Genomic DNA, 17,888 nt, shown 5'->3' with positions numbered 1-17,888 from the left:
GTCTGGTATGTTTGCTAAAGGCATCTTTGCCATAGACATCATCTTTGCTACAAGCATTTTTGTAACAAATATTTTCTTTTTTTTTATTAAAAAATTTGGGGGGGGGGCACCTGAGTGGCTCAGTTGGTTAAGCGTCTGACTTCAGCTCAAGTCATGAACTCCTGGTTCATGGCTTTGAGCCCAGTGTCGGGCTCTGTGCTAACAGCTCAGAGACTGGAGCCTGCTTCGGATTCTGTGTCTCCCTCTCTCTCTGCCCCTCCCAGGCTCATGCTGTCTCTGTCTCTGTCTCCCTCTCAAAGATAAATAAACATTAACAAAATAAACAATAAAAAAAAATTTTTTTTATTGTTTATTTTTTTTTTTGAGAGAGAGAGAGAGACCAAGCACAAGTAGGGGAGGGACAGAGAGAGAGGGCTCGAACCCACGATCTGCGAGGTCCTGTCCTGAGCTGAAGTCAGATGCTCAACTGACTGAGCTCAACTGACTGAGCCACCCAGGTGCCCCCACAAGTATTTTCACTACATAACTAACTGGTCACAAGGCAGTTTTGTCATAAAAGAGAAATCATGAAAAATAAAAGAGGGACATAATGAAAACGTATATAGAAAGGGTTCCTAGGTATTTTTGCTATAAGCATCTTTGTTATAGGTATCTTTGCCACAAGCAATAATCTTTATATACATTAGTAAAAAGGACATAATGAAACATGAAAAATGAATAACAAAATTAAAAAGATTTCATCATGAAACACCATATTTGAACATATTCAGAATATTTGCTGTAGATGCATGGCAACCCTGCACAAATGTCTGATTTTATCTTGTGGATTGTCCCTGAGCACTTGTCTTCAAAGTCATTCATAGTATTCATAGTATTATACTTTCTTCTTTTTTGTGCTTGTTGATTTGCCTCCTCATTTAGCATCTCACTTTTTCTTTTTTTTTTTGCTAAAATTTCTTCCTTTGTTTGGAGAAGTATCAGTTTCCAAATACTAGGATGTGTATATGTAATTGAGCTTTGTATTGCATTGTGAAAGCCTTTTACTCTGCTGTTCTTGGCATCTTGTCAAATATCCAGTGATAGACATTCCAAAGTTTATGGGAAATGTGGGTTCAAAACTCTGCTCTACTGTACAGACCATTGTGAGGACTAAGATTTATATAATATAAAAATGGGAATACTGCATCAATGGGGAAATGAAATTAAACTGTTGAACGGTTATTTTTTTCTCTTTCACGACAAATTGCTTATGACCAATTAGCTATGCAGTGAACACGATTGCAGCAAAAAATGTTTGTGGCAAAGATGTCTACAGCAAAGATGCTTACAGCAAATGTATTTAGAATCCCTTATATATACATGCATTTATTCATACCTAAAACTCTCCAGGTAACAGTAGGTGATGATTATAATTACTTACTGCATTGTGAGATTCTTGGAAATCCATGAAACCCAGGTGTCCCATACATTTCTAGAATACAATGGTTATGCTTCACTTTGGCAATCAAATAATTATGTTCCAAGCCCATTTCCTACTTTTTCTAGAGATAGAGGACATTCTCAGGAGTCCCTGCTCAGTCATTCTTAAGAATCTTTCAAGAATGCTGTGTTCCTCAATTCTACTGTGACTGTTACTTGCGTCTTCAGTCAGCTCTCAGCCTCCAGTCTGCCAAACCACTTTCTGCAGGCCATCCCTTTGTCATCCTGTAATGGAAGAGAATTATAATACAGATGTGTGACTCCTAATGTATCAGTGTTTCATCACCCAAGTACTTTCAGAGTCTACTTCTGGAGGATGACTCCTTCATACCCAGAGGGTCTCTCACCTCGGATTGCCAGTGGCCCATCTTGCTCCACGGTGAGGTTCACAGAGAAGATTAAAGTGTTATTGTCTAAAGGAAGACAGCCTTGAAGAGACAATTCACCTGCTAGAAAGATTAGCATGTATTTTATAATGCAGGGCTGTTTGGCTCTGCCTTTTCCCTCACTTTTGCCTCCTTTCCACAATGTTCTTGGCTTTGCTTCTGTATAGTCTAAGACCTATTAAAGTGCTTTTCCTGAAAACAAAGAAGCAATTTCTCCTCAAAGATGAAATCAGACGTCACTTTCAATGTTGTTTCCCTTTCTTTTTTTGCTATCAAGGCTTTCAAAAACATGGAATTGAGTTTTTGCTGATATGGCACTTTACACAAGGATGGGATGCTATCTGAGGAGTGGTAGTCAGTGGGGATAGGAATAAGGAGGAACTTGGAAATAAGGCAGATGTTGGAGCTACCATGCCAGGCCTGTCAGGGAGAATAATGCAACTAGACCTCAAAGGCTCTAGAACTGGAGGGCACCTCGGGATTTGAAAACTGGCTGATCTCTCTCTGTCATCAGACAGAACTCATGGATTCCTAGCCACTCTCTGAGTCTGGGTCTTATTTAGTTCTCCACTGCTAATTATTTCTTTCCATATTCCCCAGTTCAAATTTCCAGGATAAAGAATTTGATTGGGCTAGTTCATCAATGTCTTTTATGTTTGAGCAGAGCTCTTTATACCAGATGACCTCACAGGTCATTGACCCAGATGGAATGACTCCCTTGGGTCAGGTGACAACCCCAGGTCTAATCAGTTGTGTTGATGGAATGGAGGTGGGGGTGAGGGACAGGGTCACAGGGTAAACCACCAAGCCACTCCTCAGGGAATAAGCTAGGGTTTCTCCTTCAGCAGAGGCTGTGGGTGGGGCAGATCCCCTCTGAAGAAGCCTGTGGGCCTGGCAAGGGCAGTAATTGCAGGGTAACCAAGTAGCACAATGCCGTCTTTCCTACAGGGAATACAAGGGAAAGCTGACTTTTAATTAATGATAAACATCCACACTTTGACCTCAGCATGTTTTCCTTTCAGGGCCTCAGTTTCTTCATCTGTAAAAAAATCAGACAGTCCATCTTAGTGATTTCTAAGGACTGTACTTCCATTCAGGGCAGATCCAAGTTTTATAACCCTAGGCTTACATGTTTGGATCTCTCTCTAGGAAAAAAAAATACGAAATCAGGTACAAGGTCTTAGAAGGGGCCCTGAAACTCAAGCTTTCTTGATTTCATATAAATCCACCTCTGCTTCTATTCTTAAATTCTGTGGTTCCTTTTGGTCATTGTTTTGAATTCTGCCTACCCTTTGTGCTCATAGCCCGAGGCCTATGAACCCTAAACAGGCTGGTTTTTAGCTTAATTCCCAAAAAACAGTGTGTTCCCCAACAGTCCCTTAAATAGACTATAGGCAATTTGGTAGTTTAAGAAGGAAAAAAAAAACTGATCCACAAATGTTTTATAAATTTGAAGTGTAGTGTTATTGAAATTAATTAGCATGATTTTTACAGAAATCTCTTTACTTTCTAACTATTCATTCTTCAAGGTGCATCCACGCCTCAAAGATAGAGGTAGTTTATGTCAGCTAATGTGCCTTCAGGCTCTTGATTTGTTGCTATGTATATTTGTTGAATTTGCATCTATTGTTATCACTGTATTGCACCATAATTGCCTGTTCACACATATGGATTAATAGCTCCAAAGAGATTCATGGTAATATAAAATTTGATATGAAAATATTGATGTATTAATTCAGAATAACTTTACGAATATAACAGGGAACAGTACTCTATTGCGGAAGGCCAGTGGGGGGAGGGGGAGGATTGTAAATGTATTTGTTGAGTTTGCATTTCAAACAAGCAACCAAAAGGGAAAACTTCTAAAAGGAAGTGTGGCATTATTGAAAAGCTGGGTTTAATTGACTCATTAGTGCATTGTCTAAGATGAAACTTTATCAAGTAGGGGCAAGAACAATTAGTTTTCTTTCATAACATTTTCCACAAAATGTTTAATAACGTATCTGTTAAACTAAGGGGCTTCTCCCCCAGCATGAGACAAAGTGATGCTTTCTTTCTAGTATAATGTTAATTGATTTTATTAACTAAAAGCCAAAAGGGAAAGAAATGAGAGAGGCAGCATTGTGAGCTGCACTCCACATATCAGTTCCTTAAAGACTACAGCTTCTTGTTTCTGGGCTGGTAAGGTAGGGACCAGCTGTGCTCAAGAAGCCTGGACAGTGGTGCAGATGCCTTTATTATTTGAGTTTATGCTTTGCCAACACCTGGTGGAGAACACAATTGATAATCCATTGTTCAGCACAACTTAAAACCATATTGAAATACTTGTGTAGACTATAAAGGAATGTTTCCCAGAGCCTAGTATAGCAAAAGACTGGATTGGAATTTACTTGCCACCACCCCCCAGGTGGACACAGCTTTCCAGCTTTTCAGTGCAAATGCCAGTTAGTCAGCTAGTGAACTGACAGCTTATCTAAAGTTACAAATCTCCATAAGGTTGGTTCATGCTCAGTCTGAATAGGAAGACTCCATTTTTTCCCCTCTTCCTCTTCCTCCTTTTCCTCCTCCTCTTCCTCTTCCTTCTTTTTTACTGTGGTTGGAAAATGGTAGACATAATTTTTTAAAGAATCTGAAACATAGTTTGTATCATTCTTCTTTCATCTTTATCATCTCTGTTTTATTCACCCCACAGGTACATTTTTTTAATGCCCATGATATAGGTTCATAGTAAAATTAACCCAAAAGTACAGAGAATTCCCACATACCTCCTCCCTCTACCACACACATAGTCTTTCCCACGATCAATATACCATATCAGTGTGGTACATAATTAATGAGTCAGCATGAATGCGTTGTCAAGCAAAGTCTGTAGTAAATTAAGATTCACTCTTTGTGTTATTGATTATATAGGTTTTAACAAAAGTATAATATCATAGATACACCATTAGAGTATAATATAGAGTACTTTCACTAAGCTAAAAAATCAAATCAAGTTAAAGAACTAATACACAATAGAAAAATAAAACATAAAATAAAATGTAATTCTCCTATTGATTATAAGCCAAAATATGACAGAGTTGAGACCCAAACATGTCAGTCTTTTCATGTCAGTCTTAAGCCCATAAATGTTGGTGGGCTTAACTCACTTATTAAAAAGAGAAATTTTCAGCTGAACTCACTAAGCAAGATTCGACCAAATAGGCTGTATCCAAAATAAAATTAAGAAAGGCTAAAAAAAAAAAAAAAAAAAAGGAATAAGCAAAGATATAACAAGCAAATGGAAATAACAAAAATCAGATGTAGCAATATTGATATCAGAGATATAGGATTTTAAAAGCATTAAATATAAAAAAAATACCTTTTAGTGCTAAAAGCCACAATTTACAATGAAGGGATAATATTTATGAATATCTATGTACTAAATTATATAACGCAGCAACTTTTATAAAGCAAAAAGTACAAGAGATACAAGGGAGACACCGGAAGAAACACCTCCTAATAGAAGAATTTAATGTACCACTCTCAGTATAAGACAAATAGACCAAAAAAAAAAAAAAAAGATATTGAAGATCTAGACAATCTAGATAGCGTAATCAATAAGGGTATATATCATCTTTATAGCCAGATAATAAGAAATATACCTTCTTCTTAAGTGCATCTGAAAGATTGACTAAAGAAAGATCCTACATAAATTGAAATTAGAGAATTTCTAAAAATCATAATGAAAAATGCCACACACCAGAATCTGGGGTATGTATAAAGCAATGATCAAAGGAATATTGAAAGCCTTAAACACTTAATAAAAATTACAGATGACAATAAATGAATTAAAGTCTCAACTTAAAAATCTAGAAAAAGAATAAGAAATAAACCAGAATAAAGCAAAAGGAAAGAAATGATAAAAATAACATATAAATTGAGGCATAAAACAGAAGAAAAAGTAAGTCTAATGAATAAATTATTTAAATACACCATTAGCTAACTCAAGGGGAAAAGGGAGAAAGTACACAAACAAGAAATAACAAAGGGGGAACGGTGTCTGGGTGGCTCAGTTCGTTAAGTATCTGACTTCAGCTCAGTCGTGATCTTATGGTTTGTGGGTTTGAATGCTGCATTGGGCTCTGTGCTGACAGCTCAGAGCCTGAAGCCTATGTGGGATTCTGTGTCTCCCTCTATCTCTCTGCTCCTACCCCGCTTATGCTCTGTCTCTCTCTCTCTCCCTCAAAAATAAATAAATTCAAAAAAAATAACAAAGGGAAATAACTATTGAATCAGAAGAATTTGGAAATATCATAAGAACCTAAATGTAGTTCTTTGCAAATTTGAAAACCTAAATGAAATAATTTCATAGGGAAATAGTTTATCAAAATTCATCCCATTTGGAAAGCATATACAGAAAAATTCTTTAGAAGAAATAGAGAAAGTTATCAAGGAACTACCTCATAAGAAAAGCACCAGACCCATAATGTTTTGCAGGGAAATAGTGCCACACCGTCCAAGACCAAATAAGTCCCAGTGCTATAGAAGTTATTCACCAGAATTATGAATGGAGGAAAATTCCTGAATTTTTTTTATTAGGCAACTATATATCCATACCTAAACCTGATGAAAACAGTACAAAAAGTTATAGACCAGTATCACTTACGAATATTAATGCAGATTTTCTAAGTAGAATATTAGAGAATAGATTGTGATCCTACATGAAGAAAATAATACACTATGACCAGATAGGATTTATTCCAGGAATGCAAGAAATGGTTTTAGGTGAGGAAATCCAGGAATTTAATATACCATATTAATCTGAGGAAGAAAATCATATGATTATCTTCATAGATTCCAAAAACCTTTTACATATTGAACATTCATTTCTTTGTTTTCAGAATTCATTTCTGATAGTTATTTAAAGAAAAGGAATTGATTAATATTTTCTGAATAGATATGTGATCAAATATAAATATGCCTTAGTCTTAAAGCCAGCTTAGTGGGGAAACACTAGTAATATTTCTTCTATTAAGATTGGAAGCAAAGCAAGATTTCCCACTATCTCACTACCATTTAACATTGTACTGGAGGTATTAGCCAATGCAAGTCGACAAGGGAAACAATGAGAGGCATAAAAGCGGAGAAGTGAAACTATCTTTATATGCAGAGAATATCATCATGGACTTAGAAAGTTCTGAAGACTCAATGGCAAAATCAAATCAAGTAATGAATAAAGTAGCAGAAGGCTACAAAAGAATGTACAAAGAAAAAAACCCTTTTAAAAAGAAGGTAAAATACCTAAGAATAAATTTAACATGAAATATGTAAAATTTTTATAAGGAGAACTGTAAAACATCCCTGAAAGATATAAAAGTAGACTTGACCAAACAGAGGCTACCCTTTACTTTTGGATAAGAATACTTACATAATAAAGATGTCAGTTAACCACAAGTTAGTTTATAATTTAAAACAACCCAATGGAAATACTAAGCTGATAGTAAATTTCATATGGGAAAAATAAACATATAAGAATAGCTAGGAAAATACTAAAAAAGAAATGCTGCAAAGGGGAACTAGCCTACCAGACATGTTTACTAAAGTTTCTTTTTAAAAAGTATGGTGCTGGCACATGAATGGGCAGACAGACCAGTGGAATAGAATAGAAAATAAGAATAAAATAAACCCAAGTACATATGGGACTTTAGCATTATGATAAAGATAGTATCTCAAATCACTGGTGCGAAAATGAACTTCTTAACAAATGATACTGAGACAACTGAGTAGCCATTTGGCAAAGATAAAATTAGTTCCATATCTCACACCATGCACAAGAATAAACTTCAAATAAATTAGGGATCTAAATGTAAAAATGAAACTATGCAAGTTTCTCTTTAACTTGGGTATACACAAAGAATTTCAAATTATGTCTCAAAATCCAGATGCAATCAAAGAAATGATTGATAAATTTGATTAAATAAAAATGAAAACTTCTATACAGAAAAACAGCATAAACAAAGTCCAGTGATAACTGAAAAACAGAAAATGTTTGCAACATATGTTGTAGATAAAGGGAAAATGTCCCTCATATATGAAGAACTTTATTTTATTTTACTTTTTTAAACCTTTTTTAATGTTTTATTTTTGAGAGAGAGGATGAAAGAGTGTGAGCGGGTGAGGGACAGAGAGAGGAGACACAGAATCTGAAGCAGGCTCCAGGCTCTGAGCGCTCAGCACAGAACCCAATGCAGGGGTTGAACTCACAAACCATGAGATCATGACCTGAGCAGAAGTCAGATGCTTAACCGACTGAGCCACCCAGGTGCCCCATGAAGAACTTTTTCAAATTAACAGAATAAGGTAAGAAGAAAAAAATCATAGAACTATGGGAAAAGACATGCACAGATCATTTACAAAAAGGTATAAAAATGGCCTTTAACGTACAAAAAATTATTTAACCTCACTCATGATGAAAGAATTTTAAATTAAAACCACTTTAAGATACACTTTTCACCTATTTCACTAGCAGATTTTAAAAGTGTAACATCCACTCCCTAGACAAGGCTGTGAGGAAACCAGAACTCTCATAGATAGCTGGGAGGGATGCAAGTGGTACTGCTCCAGTGGAGGGGAAGTTAGTCATGTCTAACAAAATTACCCACGTGTTTACCTTTTGACCTAGCAATCCCACTTCTGGAATTACCTTGAAGATATCTTTCCATATATATACAAATACATACACATAAGATGATCTAGTGGAGCACTGCATGGTTTATAATTGCAAAATATTGGAAACATTCCCATTCAGAGGAAGTTGTTGACTAAATTACCCCGTAGTACCCAATGGAGTAGTATGTGAAAGAGAATGAGGAGACCTCTGTGGTATGGTTTCCTGGATATATATACAATTAACAAGAAAGGCCAAGTGCAAAGAGTATGTTACCTTCTGTGTAACAAAGAGGGAGAAATGAGAAAATGTACATTTACCCCATCATTTGAGGAAAAAACAGCACAGGAATTAAAAAATAAAAGACTAGTAAGATCAGTTACCTACAGGATATCTCTGGGTGGAAATGGGGTGAAAAGGAGAGGGAATGGGGGAGGAAATGGCACTTCTCACCATGCCAGTTCATACAGACCTACCTTATGGAGTTATGTTATTTCACATATTTTTTTAAATGAATGAATAAATAGCAAAGTAAATTAAATAAGACCCAGATGGTTAGGGATTCTCAAGTTGGATACAAACAAACAAATGAAACAAATTATGTTTCAAATAAGTACTAGAAACCTACTGAGGAAGACAGGGAGTGAGGAGGTTAGGCAGTGAACTCAAGAAGCTTTTGAATGCAGTATTGTGACTGTATGCTCTCAAGCTAAATAAATAAATAAGTAAATAACTGAACAAACACTGCACTCTTGGTAGTTTATTTTCCTTTTTGTAGAAGCATGAGTGTTAGCAGTTCTGAAACTTTTTTTTTGTATATTCTAGGATTTAACAAATATGGTTATTTTTTTTAACAAATTTTTATTTACAAAAAAAAATTTTTAATATGAAATTTATTGTCAAATTGGTTTCCATACAACACCCAGTGCTCATCCCAAAAGGTGCCCTCCTCAATACCCATCCACCCACCCTCCTCTCCCTCCCACCTCCTATCAACCCTCAGTTTGTTCTCAGTTTTGGTTTTTTTTGTTTTTTTTTTTTTTTTAATTTTTTTTTTCAACATTTATTTATTTTTGGGACAGAGAGAGACAGAGCATGAACGGGGGAGGGGCAGAGAGAGAGGGAGACACAGAATCGGAAACAGGCTCCAGGCTCTGAGCCATCAGCCCAGAGCCTGACGCGGGGCTCGAACTCACGGACTGCGAGATTGTGACCTGGCTGAAGTCGGACGCCCAACCGACTGTGCCACCCAGGCGCCCCTTGTTCTCAGTTTTTAAGAGTCTCTTACGCTTTGGCTCTTTCCCTCTCTAACCTCTTTTTTTTTTTTCTTCCCCTCCCCCATGGACTTCTGTTAAGTGTGTCAGGATCCACAGAAGAGTGAAAACATATGGTATCTGTCTTTCTCTCTATGACTTATTTCACTTAGCATAACACTCTCCAGTTCCATCCATGTTGCTACAAAAGGCCATATTTCATTCTTTCTCATTGCCACGTAGTATTCCATTGTGTATATAAACCACAATTTCTTTATCCATTCATCAGTTGATGGACATTTAGGCTCTTTCCTTAATTTGGCTATTGTTGAAAGTGCTGCTATAAACATTGGGGTACAAGTGCCCCTATGCATCAGCACTCCTGTATCCCTTGGGTAAATTCCTAGCAGTGCTATTGCTGGGTCATAGGGTAGGTCTATTTTTAATATTTTGAGGAACCTCCACACTGTTTTCCAGAGTGGCTGCACCAGTTTGCATTCCCAACAACAGTGCAAGAGGGTTCCCGTTTCTCCACATCTTCTCCAGCATCTATAGTCTCCTGATTTGTTCATTTTGGCCACTCTGACTGGTGTGAGGTGATATCTGAGTGTGGTTTTGATTTGTATTTCCCTGATGAGGAGCGACGTTGAGCATCTTTTCATGTGCCTGCTGGCCATCTGGATGTCTTCTTTAGAGAAGTGTCTATTCATGTTTTCTGCCCATTTCTTCACTGGATTATTTGTTTTTCGAGTGTGGAGTTTGGTGAGCTCTTTATAGGTTTTGGATACTAGCCCTATGTCCGATATGTCATTTGCAAATATCTTTTCCCATTCCATTGGTTGCCTTTTAGTTTTCTTGATTGTTTCCTTTGCTGTGCAGAAGCTTTTTATCTTCATAAGGTCCTAATAGTTCATTTTTGCTTTTAATTCCCTTGCCTTTGGGGATGTGTCAAGTAAGAAATTGCTTCGGCTGAGGTCACAGAGGTTTTTTCCTGCTTTCTCCTCTAGGGTTTTGATGGTTTCCTGTCTCACATTCAGGTCCTTTATCCATTTTGAGTTTATTTTTGTGAATGGTGTAAGAAAGTGGTCTAGTTTCATCCTTCTGCATGTTGCTGTCCTGTTCTCCCAGCACCATTTGTTAAAGAGACTGTCTTTTTTCCATTGGATATTCTTTCCTGCTTTGTCAGAGATGAGTTGGCCATACTTTTCTGGGTCTAGTTCTGGGGTTTCTATTCTATTCCATTGGTCTATGTGTCTGTTTTTGTGCCAAACCATGCTGTCTTGATGATTACAGCTTTGTAGTAGAGGCTAAAGTCTGGGATTGTTATGCCTCCTGCTTTAGTCTTCTTCAAAATTACTTTGGCTATTCGGGGCCTTTTGTGGTTCCATACAAATTTTAGGATTGCTTGTTCTAGCTTCAAGAAGAATGCTGATGCAACTTTGATTGGAATTGCATTGAATGTGTAGATAGCTTTGGGTAGTATTGACATTTTAACAATATTTATTCTTCCAATCCATGAGCACAGAATGTTTTTCCATTTCTTTATATCTTCTTCAATTTTCTTCATAAGCTTTCTATAGTTTTCAGCCTACAGATCTTTTACATCTTTGGTTAGGTTTATTCCCAGGTATTTTATGCTTGGTGCAGTTGTGAATGGGATCAGTTTCTTTATTTGTCTTTCTGTTGCTTCATTATTAGTGTGTAAGAATGCAACTGATTTCTGTACATTGATTTTGTATCCTGCGACTTTGCTGAATTCATCTATCAGTTCTAGCAGACTTTTGGTGGAGTCTGTCGGATTTTCCATGTATAATATCATGTCATCTGAAAACAGTGAAAGCTTGACTTATTCTTTGCCAATTTTGATGACTTTGATTTCCTTTTGTTGTCTGATGGCTGATGCTAGAATTTCCAACACTATGTTAAACAACAGTGGTGAGAGTGGACATCCCTGTCGTGTTCCTGATCTCAGGGAGAAAGCTCTCAGTTTTTCCCCATTGAGGATGATATTAGCTGTGGGCTTTTCATAAATGACTTTTATAATGTTTAAGTATGTTCCTTCTATCCTGACTTTCTCAAGGGTTTTTATTAAGAAAGGATGCTGAATTTTGTCAAATGCTTTTTCTGCACCAATTGACAGGATCATATGGTTCTTTTCTTTTATTAATTTGATGTATCACATTGATTGATTTGCAAATGTTGAACCAGCCCTGTAGCCCAGGAATGAATCCCACTTGATCATGGTGAATAATACTTTTTATATGCTGTTGAATTCGATTTGCTAGTATCTTATTGAGAATTTTTGCATCCATATTCATCAGGAGTATTGGCCTGTAGTTCTCTTTTTTTACTGGATCTTTGTCTGGTTTAGGAATCAAAGTAATGCTGGTTTCATAGAATGAGTCTGGAAGTTTTCCTTCCCTATTTTTTGGAATAGCTTGAGAAGGATAGGTATTATCTCTGCTTTAAATGTCTGGTAGAATTCCCTTGGAGCCATCTGGTCCTGGACTCTTATTTGTTGGGAGATTTTTGATGACTGATTCAATTTCTTCGCTGGTTATGGGTCTGTTCAAGCTTTCTGTTTCCTCCTGTTTGAGTTTTGGAAGTGTGTGGGTGTTTAGGAATTTGTCCATTTCTTCCAGGTTGTCCAGTTTGTTGGCATATAATTTTTCATAGTATTCCCTGATAATTGCTTGTATTTCTGAGGAATTGGTTGTAATAATTCCATTTTCATTCATGATTTTATCTATTTGGGTCATCTTCCTTTTCTTTTTGAGAAGCCTGGCTAGAGGTTTATCAATTTTGTTTATTTTTTCAAAAAACCAACTCTTGGTTTCATTGATCTGCTCTATAGTGTTTTTAGATTCTATATTGTTTATTTCTACTCTGATCTTTATTATTTCTCTTCTTCTGCTGGGTGTGGGGTGTCTTTGCTGTTCTGCTTCTCGTTTCTTTAGGTGTGCTGTTAGATTTTGTATTTGGGATTTTTCTTGTTTCTTGAGATAGGCCTGAATTGCAATATATTTTCCTCTCAGGACTGCCTTTGCTGCATCCCAAAGCGTTTGGATTCTTGTATTTTCGTTTTCATTTGTTTCCATGTATTTTTTAATTTCTTCTCTAATTGCCTGGTTGACCCATCCCTTCTTTAGTATGGTGTTCTTTAACCTCCATGCTTTTGGAGGTTTTTCAGACTTTTTCCTGTGGTTGATTTCAAGCTTCATAGCATTGTGGTCTGAAAGTATGCATGGTATGATCTCAATTCTTGTAAACTTATGAAGGGCTGTTTTGTGACCCAGTATGTGATCTATCTTGGAGAAGGTTCCATGTGCACTTGAAAAGAAAGTATATTCCGTGGCTTTGGGATGCAGAGTTCTAAATATATCTGTCAAGTCCATCTGATCCAATGTATCATTCAGGGCCCTTGTTTCTTTATTGATCCTGTGTCTAGATGATCTATCCAATGTGTAAGTGGAGTATTAAAGTCCCCTGCAATGACCACATTCTTATCAATAAGGTTGCTTATGTTTGTGATTAATTGTTTTATATATTTGAGGACTCCTGTATTTGGCGCATAGACATTTATAATTGTTAGCTCTTCCTGATGGATAGACCCTGTAATTATTATAGAATGCCCTTCTTCATCTCTTGTTACAGCCTTTAATTTAAAGTCTAGTTTGTCTGATATAAGTATGGCTACTCCAGCTTTCTTTTGACTTCCAGTGGCATGATAAATAGTTCTCCATCCCCTCACTTTCAATCTGAAGGTGTCCTCAGGTCTAAAATGAGTCTCTTGTAGACAGCAAATAGATGGGTCTTGTTTTTTTATCCATTCTGATACCCTCTGTCTTTTGGTTGGAGCATTTAGTCCATTTACATTCAGTGTTATTATGGAAAGATATGGGTTTAGAGTCATTGTGATGTCTGTAGGTTTCAGGCTTGTAGTGATGTCTCTGGTACTTTGTCTCACAGGATGCCCCTTAGGATCTCTTGTAGGGCTGGTTTAGTGGTGATGAATTCCTTCAGGTTTTGTTTGTTTGGGAAGATCTTTATCTCTCCTTCTATTCTAAATGACAGACTTGCTGAATAGAGGATTCTCGGCTGCATATTTTTTTCTGTTCATCACATTGAAGATTTCCTGCCATTCCTTTCTGGCCTGCCAAGTTTCAGTAGATAGATCCTTTATCTTAGAGCATGTTTATCCCTAGCTGCTTTCAGAATTTTCTCTTTATCCTTGTATTTTGCCAGTTGCACTATGATATATCGTGCAGAAGATCAATTCAAATTATGTCTGAAGGGAGTTCTCTGTGCCTCTTGGATTTCAATGCCTTTTTCCTTCCCCAGATCAGGGAAGTTCTCAGCTATGATTTCTTCAAGCACACCTTCAGCACCTTTCCCTCTCTCTTCCTCCTCTGGAATTCCAATTGTGCATATATTATTATGTTTAATTGTGTCACTTAGTTCTCTAATTCTCCCCTCATACTCCTGGATTTTTTTATCTCTCTTTTCTTCAGCTTCCTCTTTTTCCATAATTTTATCTTCTAATTCACCTATTCTCTCCTCTGCCTCTTTAATCTGAGCTGTGGTCGCCTCCATCTTATTTTGCAGTTCATTTATAGCATTTTTTAGCTCTTCCTGACTGTTTTAGTCCCTTGAGCTCCGTAGTAACAGATTCTCTGCTGTCCTCTATACTTTTTTCAAGCCCAGCAATTAATTTTATGACTATTATTTTAAATTCATTTTCTGTTACATTGCTTAAATCATTTTTGATCAGTTCATTAGCTGTCGCTATTTCCTGGAGTTTCTTTTGAGGGGAATTCTTCCGTTTTGTCATCTTGGATAGTCCCTGGAGTGGCACAGAACTGCAGGGCTCTTCCCCTGTGCTGTCTGGAGTAACTTGTGTTGATGGGCGGGGCCACAGTCAGACCCGATGTCTGTCCCCAGCCCAACGCTGGGGCCACAGTCAGACTGGTGTGTACCTTATCTTCCCCTCTCCCAGGGGCAGGACTCACTGTGGAGTGGTGTGGCCCCTGTCTGGGCTACTTGCACACTGCCAGGCTTATGGTGCTGCTTCGATGGGATCTGGCGTATTAGCCGGGGTGGATCCGCAAGGTGCACAGGGGCGGGAGGGGCAGACTCAGCTCACTTTGCCTTTGGTGGTCTGCTTCAGGAGGGGCCCCTCTTCCGTGGGCCTCTCGTCTACACTTGGCTCTGGAGAGTCCATTCTGCTAGTATTCTGGCAGTTTACTGGGTTATTTAGGCAGATGTGGGTGGAATCTAAGTGGTCAGCAGGATGCGTTGAGCTCAGCATCCTCCTACGCCACCATCTTCCTTCCTAGTCAGATATGTTGTGGTTATTGGGAGTCAGATTTCAAACTTTGGGAGAAGGAAGCTACAATTATGGTAAAAGGAAAAAAAATAAAATGAACCCTGCAGTATTGGATGGAATTGGAGATATAGGTGTGAAATCATGGGTTCTACTATACACACACATAAACGCACATAAACACATATAGAGTTGTACATACATATGTATGTAAATGGGCATAGATGTGCATATGTGTGTGTGTGGTGTGTGAATGCATATGCAAATATTTATGTGTATGTATAAGCGTTTCCCAGCACTGTCCTCTAAGACGGTCTTGAAGTAATTTCATAGAAACGAGCTTACATAGAGCCAAGATCTTTGTTTCTGTATATCCCATTCTCCACTAAAAGGAGCTAGGGCTCCATGGAGAAATGCTTGAAATCAAGATGGGGTAGGGAAAGAATTTGAATGCCTTGTTATTCCAAAAAGTAAGAAAGTGCTTAAAGAATGATAAAGACATGTCAGAATAACACAGGAACCTGCTTGACGGGGCTCTCATTGGTGAAATCTGGGATAATGTAATCATTAAAGTACATTACTAATTTAAATAAGTAATGAAAGTAAATTTAATACCGAATAAAGTAAGGAGACTATGAGGTACCCTGATACAAAGAAGTAAACAAATAAATAAGGGAGAAGGGAAAGCTTTATTAGGAAGTACACTCAAATGTAGAAGGACAGTGGAATTTGAAAATCACCTTGTACAAGCATTTCTAAAAATATTAAATGATTCAGGCAAGAATCATCCAGAACACTATAACTAATTGGATGAAAGTTTGAGAAGAAATAGGATATTTACATTGTCTCAAACATATCCTTACAAGCTCCTTTTTATTTACAATGGGTAAAATAGTAACTAAGTGGAGAAACCTAGCAAACACCTTAACCAAAAGATGAAAGTTAGCATTGCTGCTAATGGGACTAATCAGTAGCATGTGCTTCCTAATATTGTTGCATAGAGAAAAAGCCAGAATCACTTTTTCCGTATGCTGCCAGAGGCATTTAACATTAACCTACTCATGAGGAGGACACTTAGGATAATCCAAAATGTGGGCATTGTATAAAATACCTGCCCTGTACAAAGACCTGGGAACTGTCCAGATTAAAGGAGACTGAAAAATCACAACGACTAAATGCAATGCATGCTTTTAGAATTTCTTTTGCTGTAAAAGATGTTATTGGAACAAAATCAATAACATCTCAATAAGATTTTGTAAATTAGGTAATATTTCAATATTAATTTCCCATAAGTATACTGTTTATAGAAGAGGATTTCTTGTTTTTGGGGAATACACATTGAAATATTTAAGAATAAAGGAGCATTATATCCACAACTTACTCTTAAAAAGATAAAGAAAAAAATACGTGTTTGCGTGTATTAAGAAAATGACAAAAGTAGTAAAAGTTGAAATTTTGGGAATCTGGGTGAAAGGTATCCCAGAATACAAAGAATTCGCACAGTGAAGTTCTATTTGATGACTTTATGGTTTAAACTTTAGTATACTACTTTATAAGTATTGGTAATAGTTACAGTACTGTGATAACACGAGTCTTTGTAAATTTAGTGAAACCTGGTCTCTTTCAGATGTAGTGATCTGAGGCTAGGATCGTATCAGTCATGTTATGTGCTAAGATAGTGATTCCAGTTATTCTCGTATAAATGGGGGGTTGGGGTAGGCAGATGGAAAGCTATAATCCTGTTAGATTATTGGAGCTTATTATTATTGGAGCTTACTGGAGTCAGACAATAGTTCCTCACATCTGCTAACTGCTCTGTGACTATGGAATAAACAACTCTGATGACCATTCAGCCATCATCATATTGGAGTCATGTCCCTGAGGAATGCCAGGGCAGTAAAATTTAGAAGCTAAATGTTTAACTTTCCAGAACGTCTGTGCAAGACAAAGCAAGGTTCACAGAAGCAAACTTCCTTGTTCGCTGAACACTCAGCCCAGAAAAATTGAGAGATTGCACATGTAACTGTGAACTTTGCCCTGCTGGGTTTATAAACTTTGCAAACTAAAAATAGATTCTGTTGGTGATCCAACCCCTTGCATTCTAACAATAAACTTAGGCTGGGTAAAACATTTTAAATGTTAGATTTAGTTCTTGCTCTTTTCCTCTATATGTGATTGAATCAGGTTAAGTTGATTTAAGCTTGGAAGAAGAAACACAGTGCCTCTGTAGGATTTTCTGACATCTGAAGAAAGTTACTAAATAACCTGTTCTGTTAGGTTTTAGAATCCTCCAGGGGGCACCAGAACATTCCACCGTAGTTGACCACATTTCATTAAGTCCAGAAAGGCTAACTGTATTACCTTATTATAATTGATTCACCTACTGTAATTTTTTTTTCATTTCCATTAACACTGTTGTTTTGTTTTGTTTTGTTTTTTTACATTTGGGGTTTTTTTGTACATTTGGTTTTACAACATTTATGAGTTTATGGAATATTTCTGCCTCTGAGGAGGTGGAGGAAGGAAAGAGATCATCTCTTGGATGAGCCCTTATAAACTGGAGCCATGTCTCCTCGGGGTAAATATTGAAGCTTTTAGCCCACTCTGAGAGTAAAGATTTTCCAAATGTTCCTAGTCTGGCTAAGGAAAAAAAAATTGATGAAACTGAGAATTCATTCACTTTCTCAGCTTAGTGCTGTGGATAAGCCACTCTGTTATTATCATTATTAATAATAAACACAGTGAATTTCAGACAGGCACTTCATGGTAGATTTTTATATGAATTTTATGCAAAAGTAAGG

The 17,888-nt window shown here is 37.0% G+C and overlaps 1 protein-coding gene across 24 annotated transcripts in view; it reads left to right on the top strand.

Moving 5' to 3' along the window:
- The window catches only part of ICA1 (islet cell autoantigen 1), a 148,724-nt gene that overhangs the window by 62,318 nt on the left and 68,518 nt on the right, over positions 1 to 17,888 (top strand). The window contains exon 7 of one of the 24 annotated variants that reach the window (XM_042918725.1): positions 1,546 to 2,048. The exons of the other annotated variants lie outside the window; for them this stretch is intronic. Within the exon in view, the coding sequence (XP_042774659.1) occupies positions 1,546 to 1,551 (6 nt within the window). The 3' untranslated portion in view covers positions 1,552 to 2,048. Of the gene's footprint in view, positions 1 to 1,545; positions 2,049 to 17,888 lie in introns of those variants that run through there. 24 annotated transcript variants of the gene reach the window in all.

This window comes from Panthera leo, chromosome A2, assembly GCF_018350215.1.
Source record: "Panthera leo isolate Ple1 chromosome A2, P.leo_Ple1_pat1.1, whole genome shotgun sequence".
Lineage (NCBI taxonomy): Eukaryota > Metazoa > Chordata > Mammalia > Carnivora > Felidae > Panthera > Panthera leo.
This window is presented reverse-complemented; position numbering and strand designations above follow the sequence as displayed.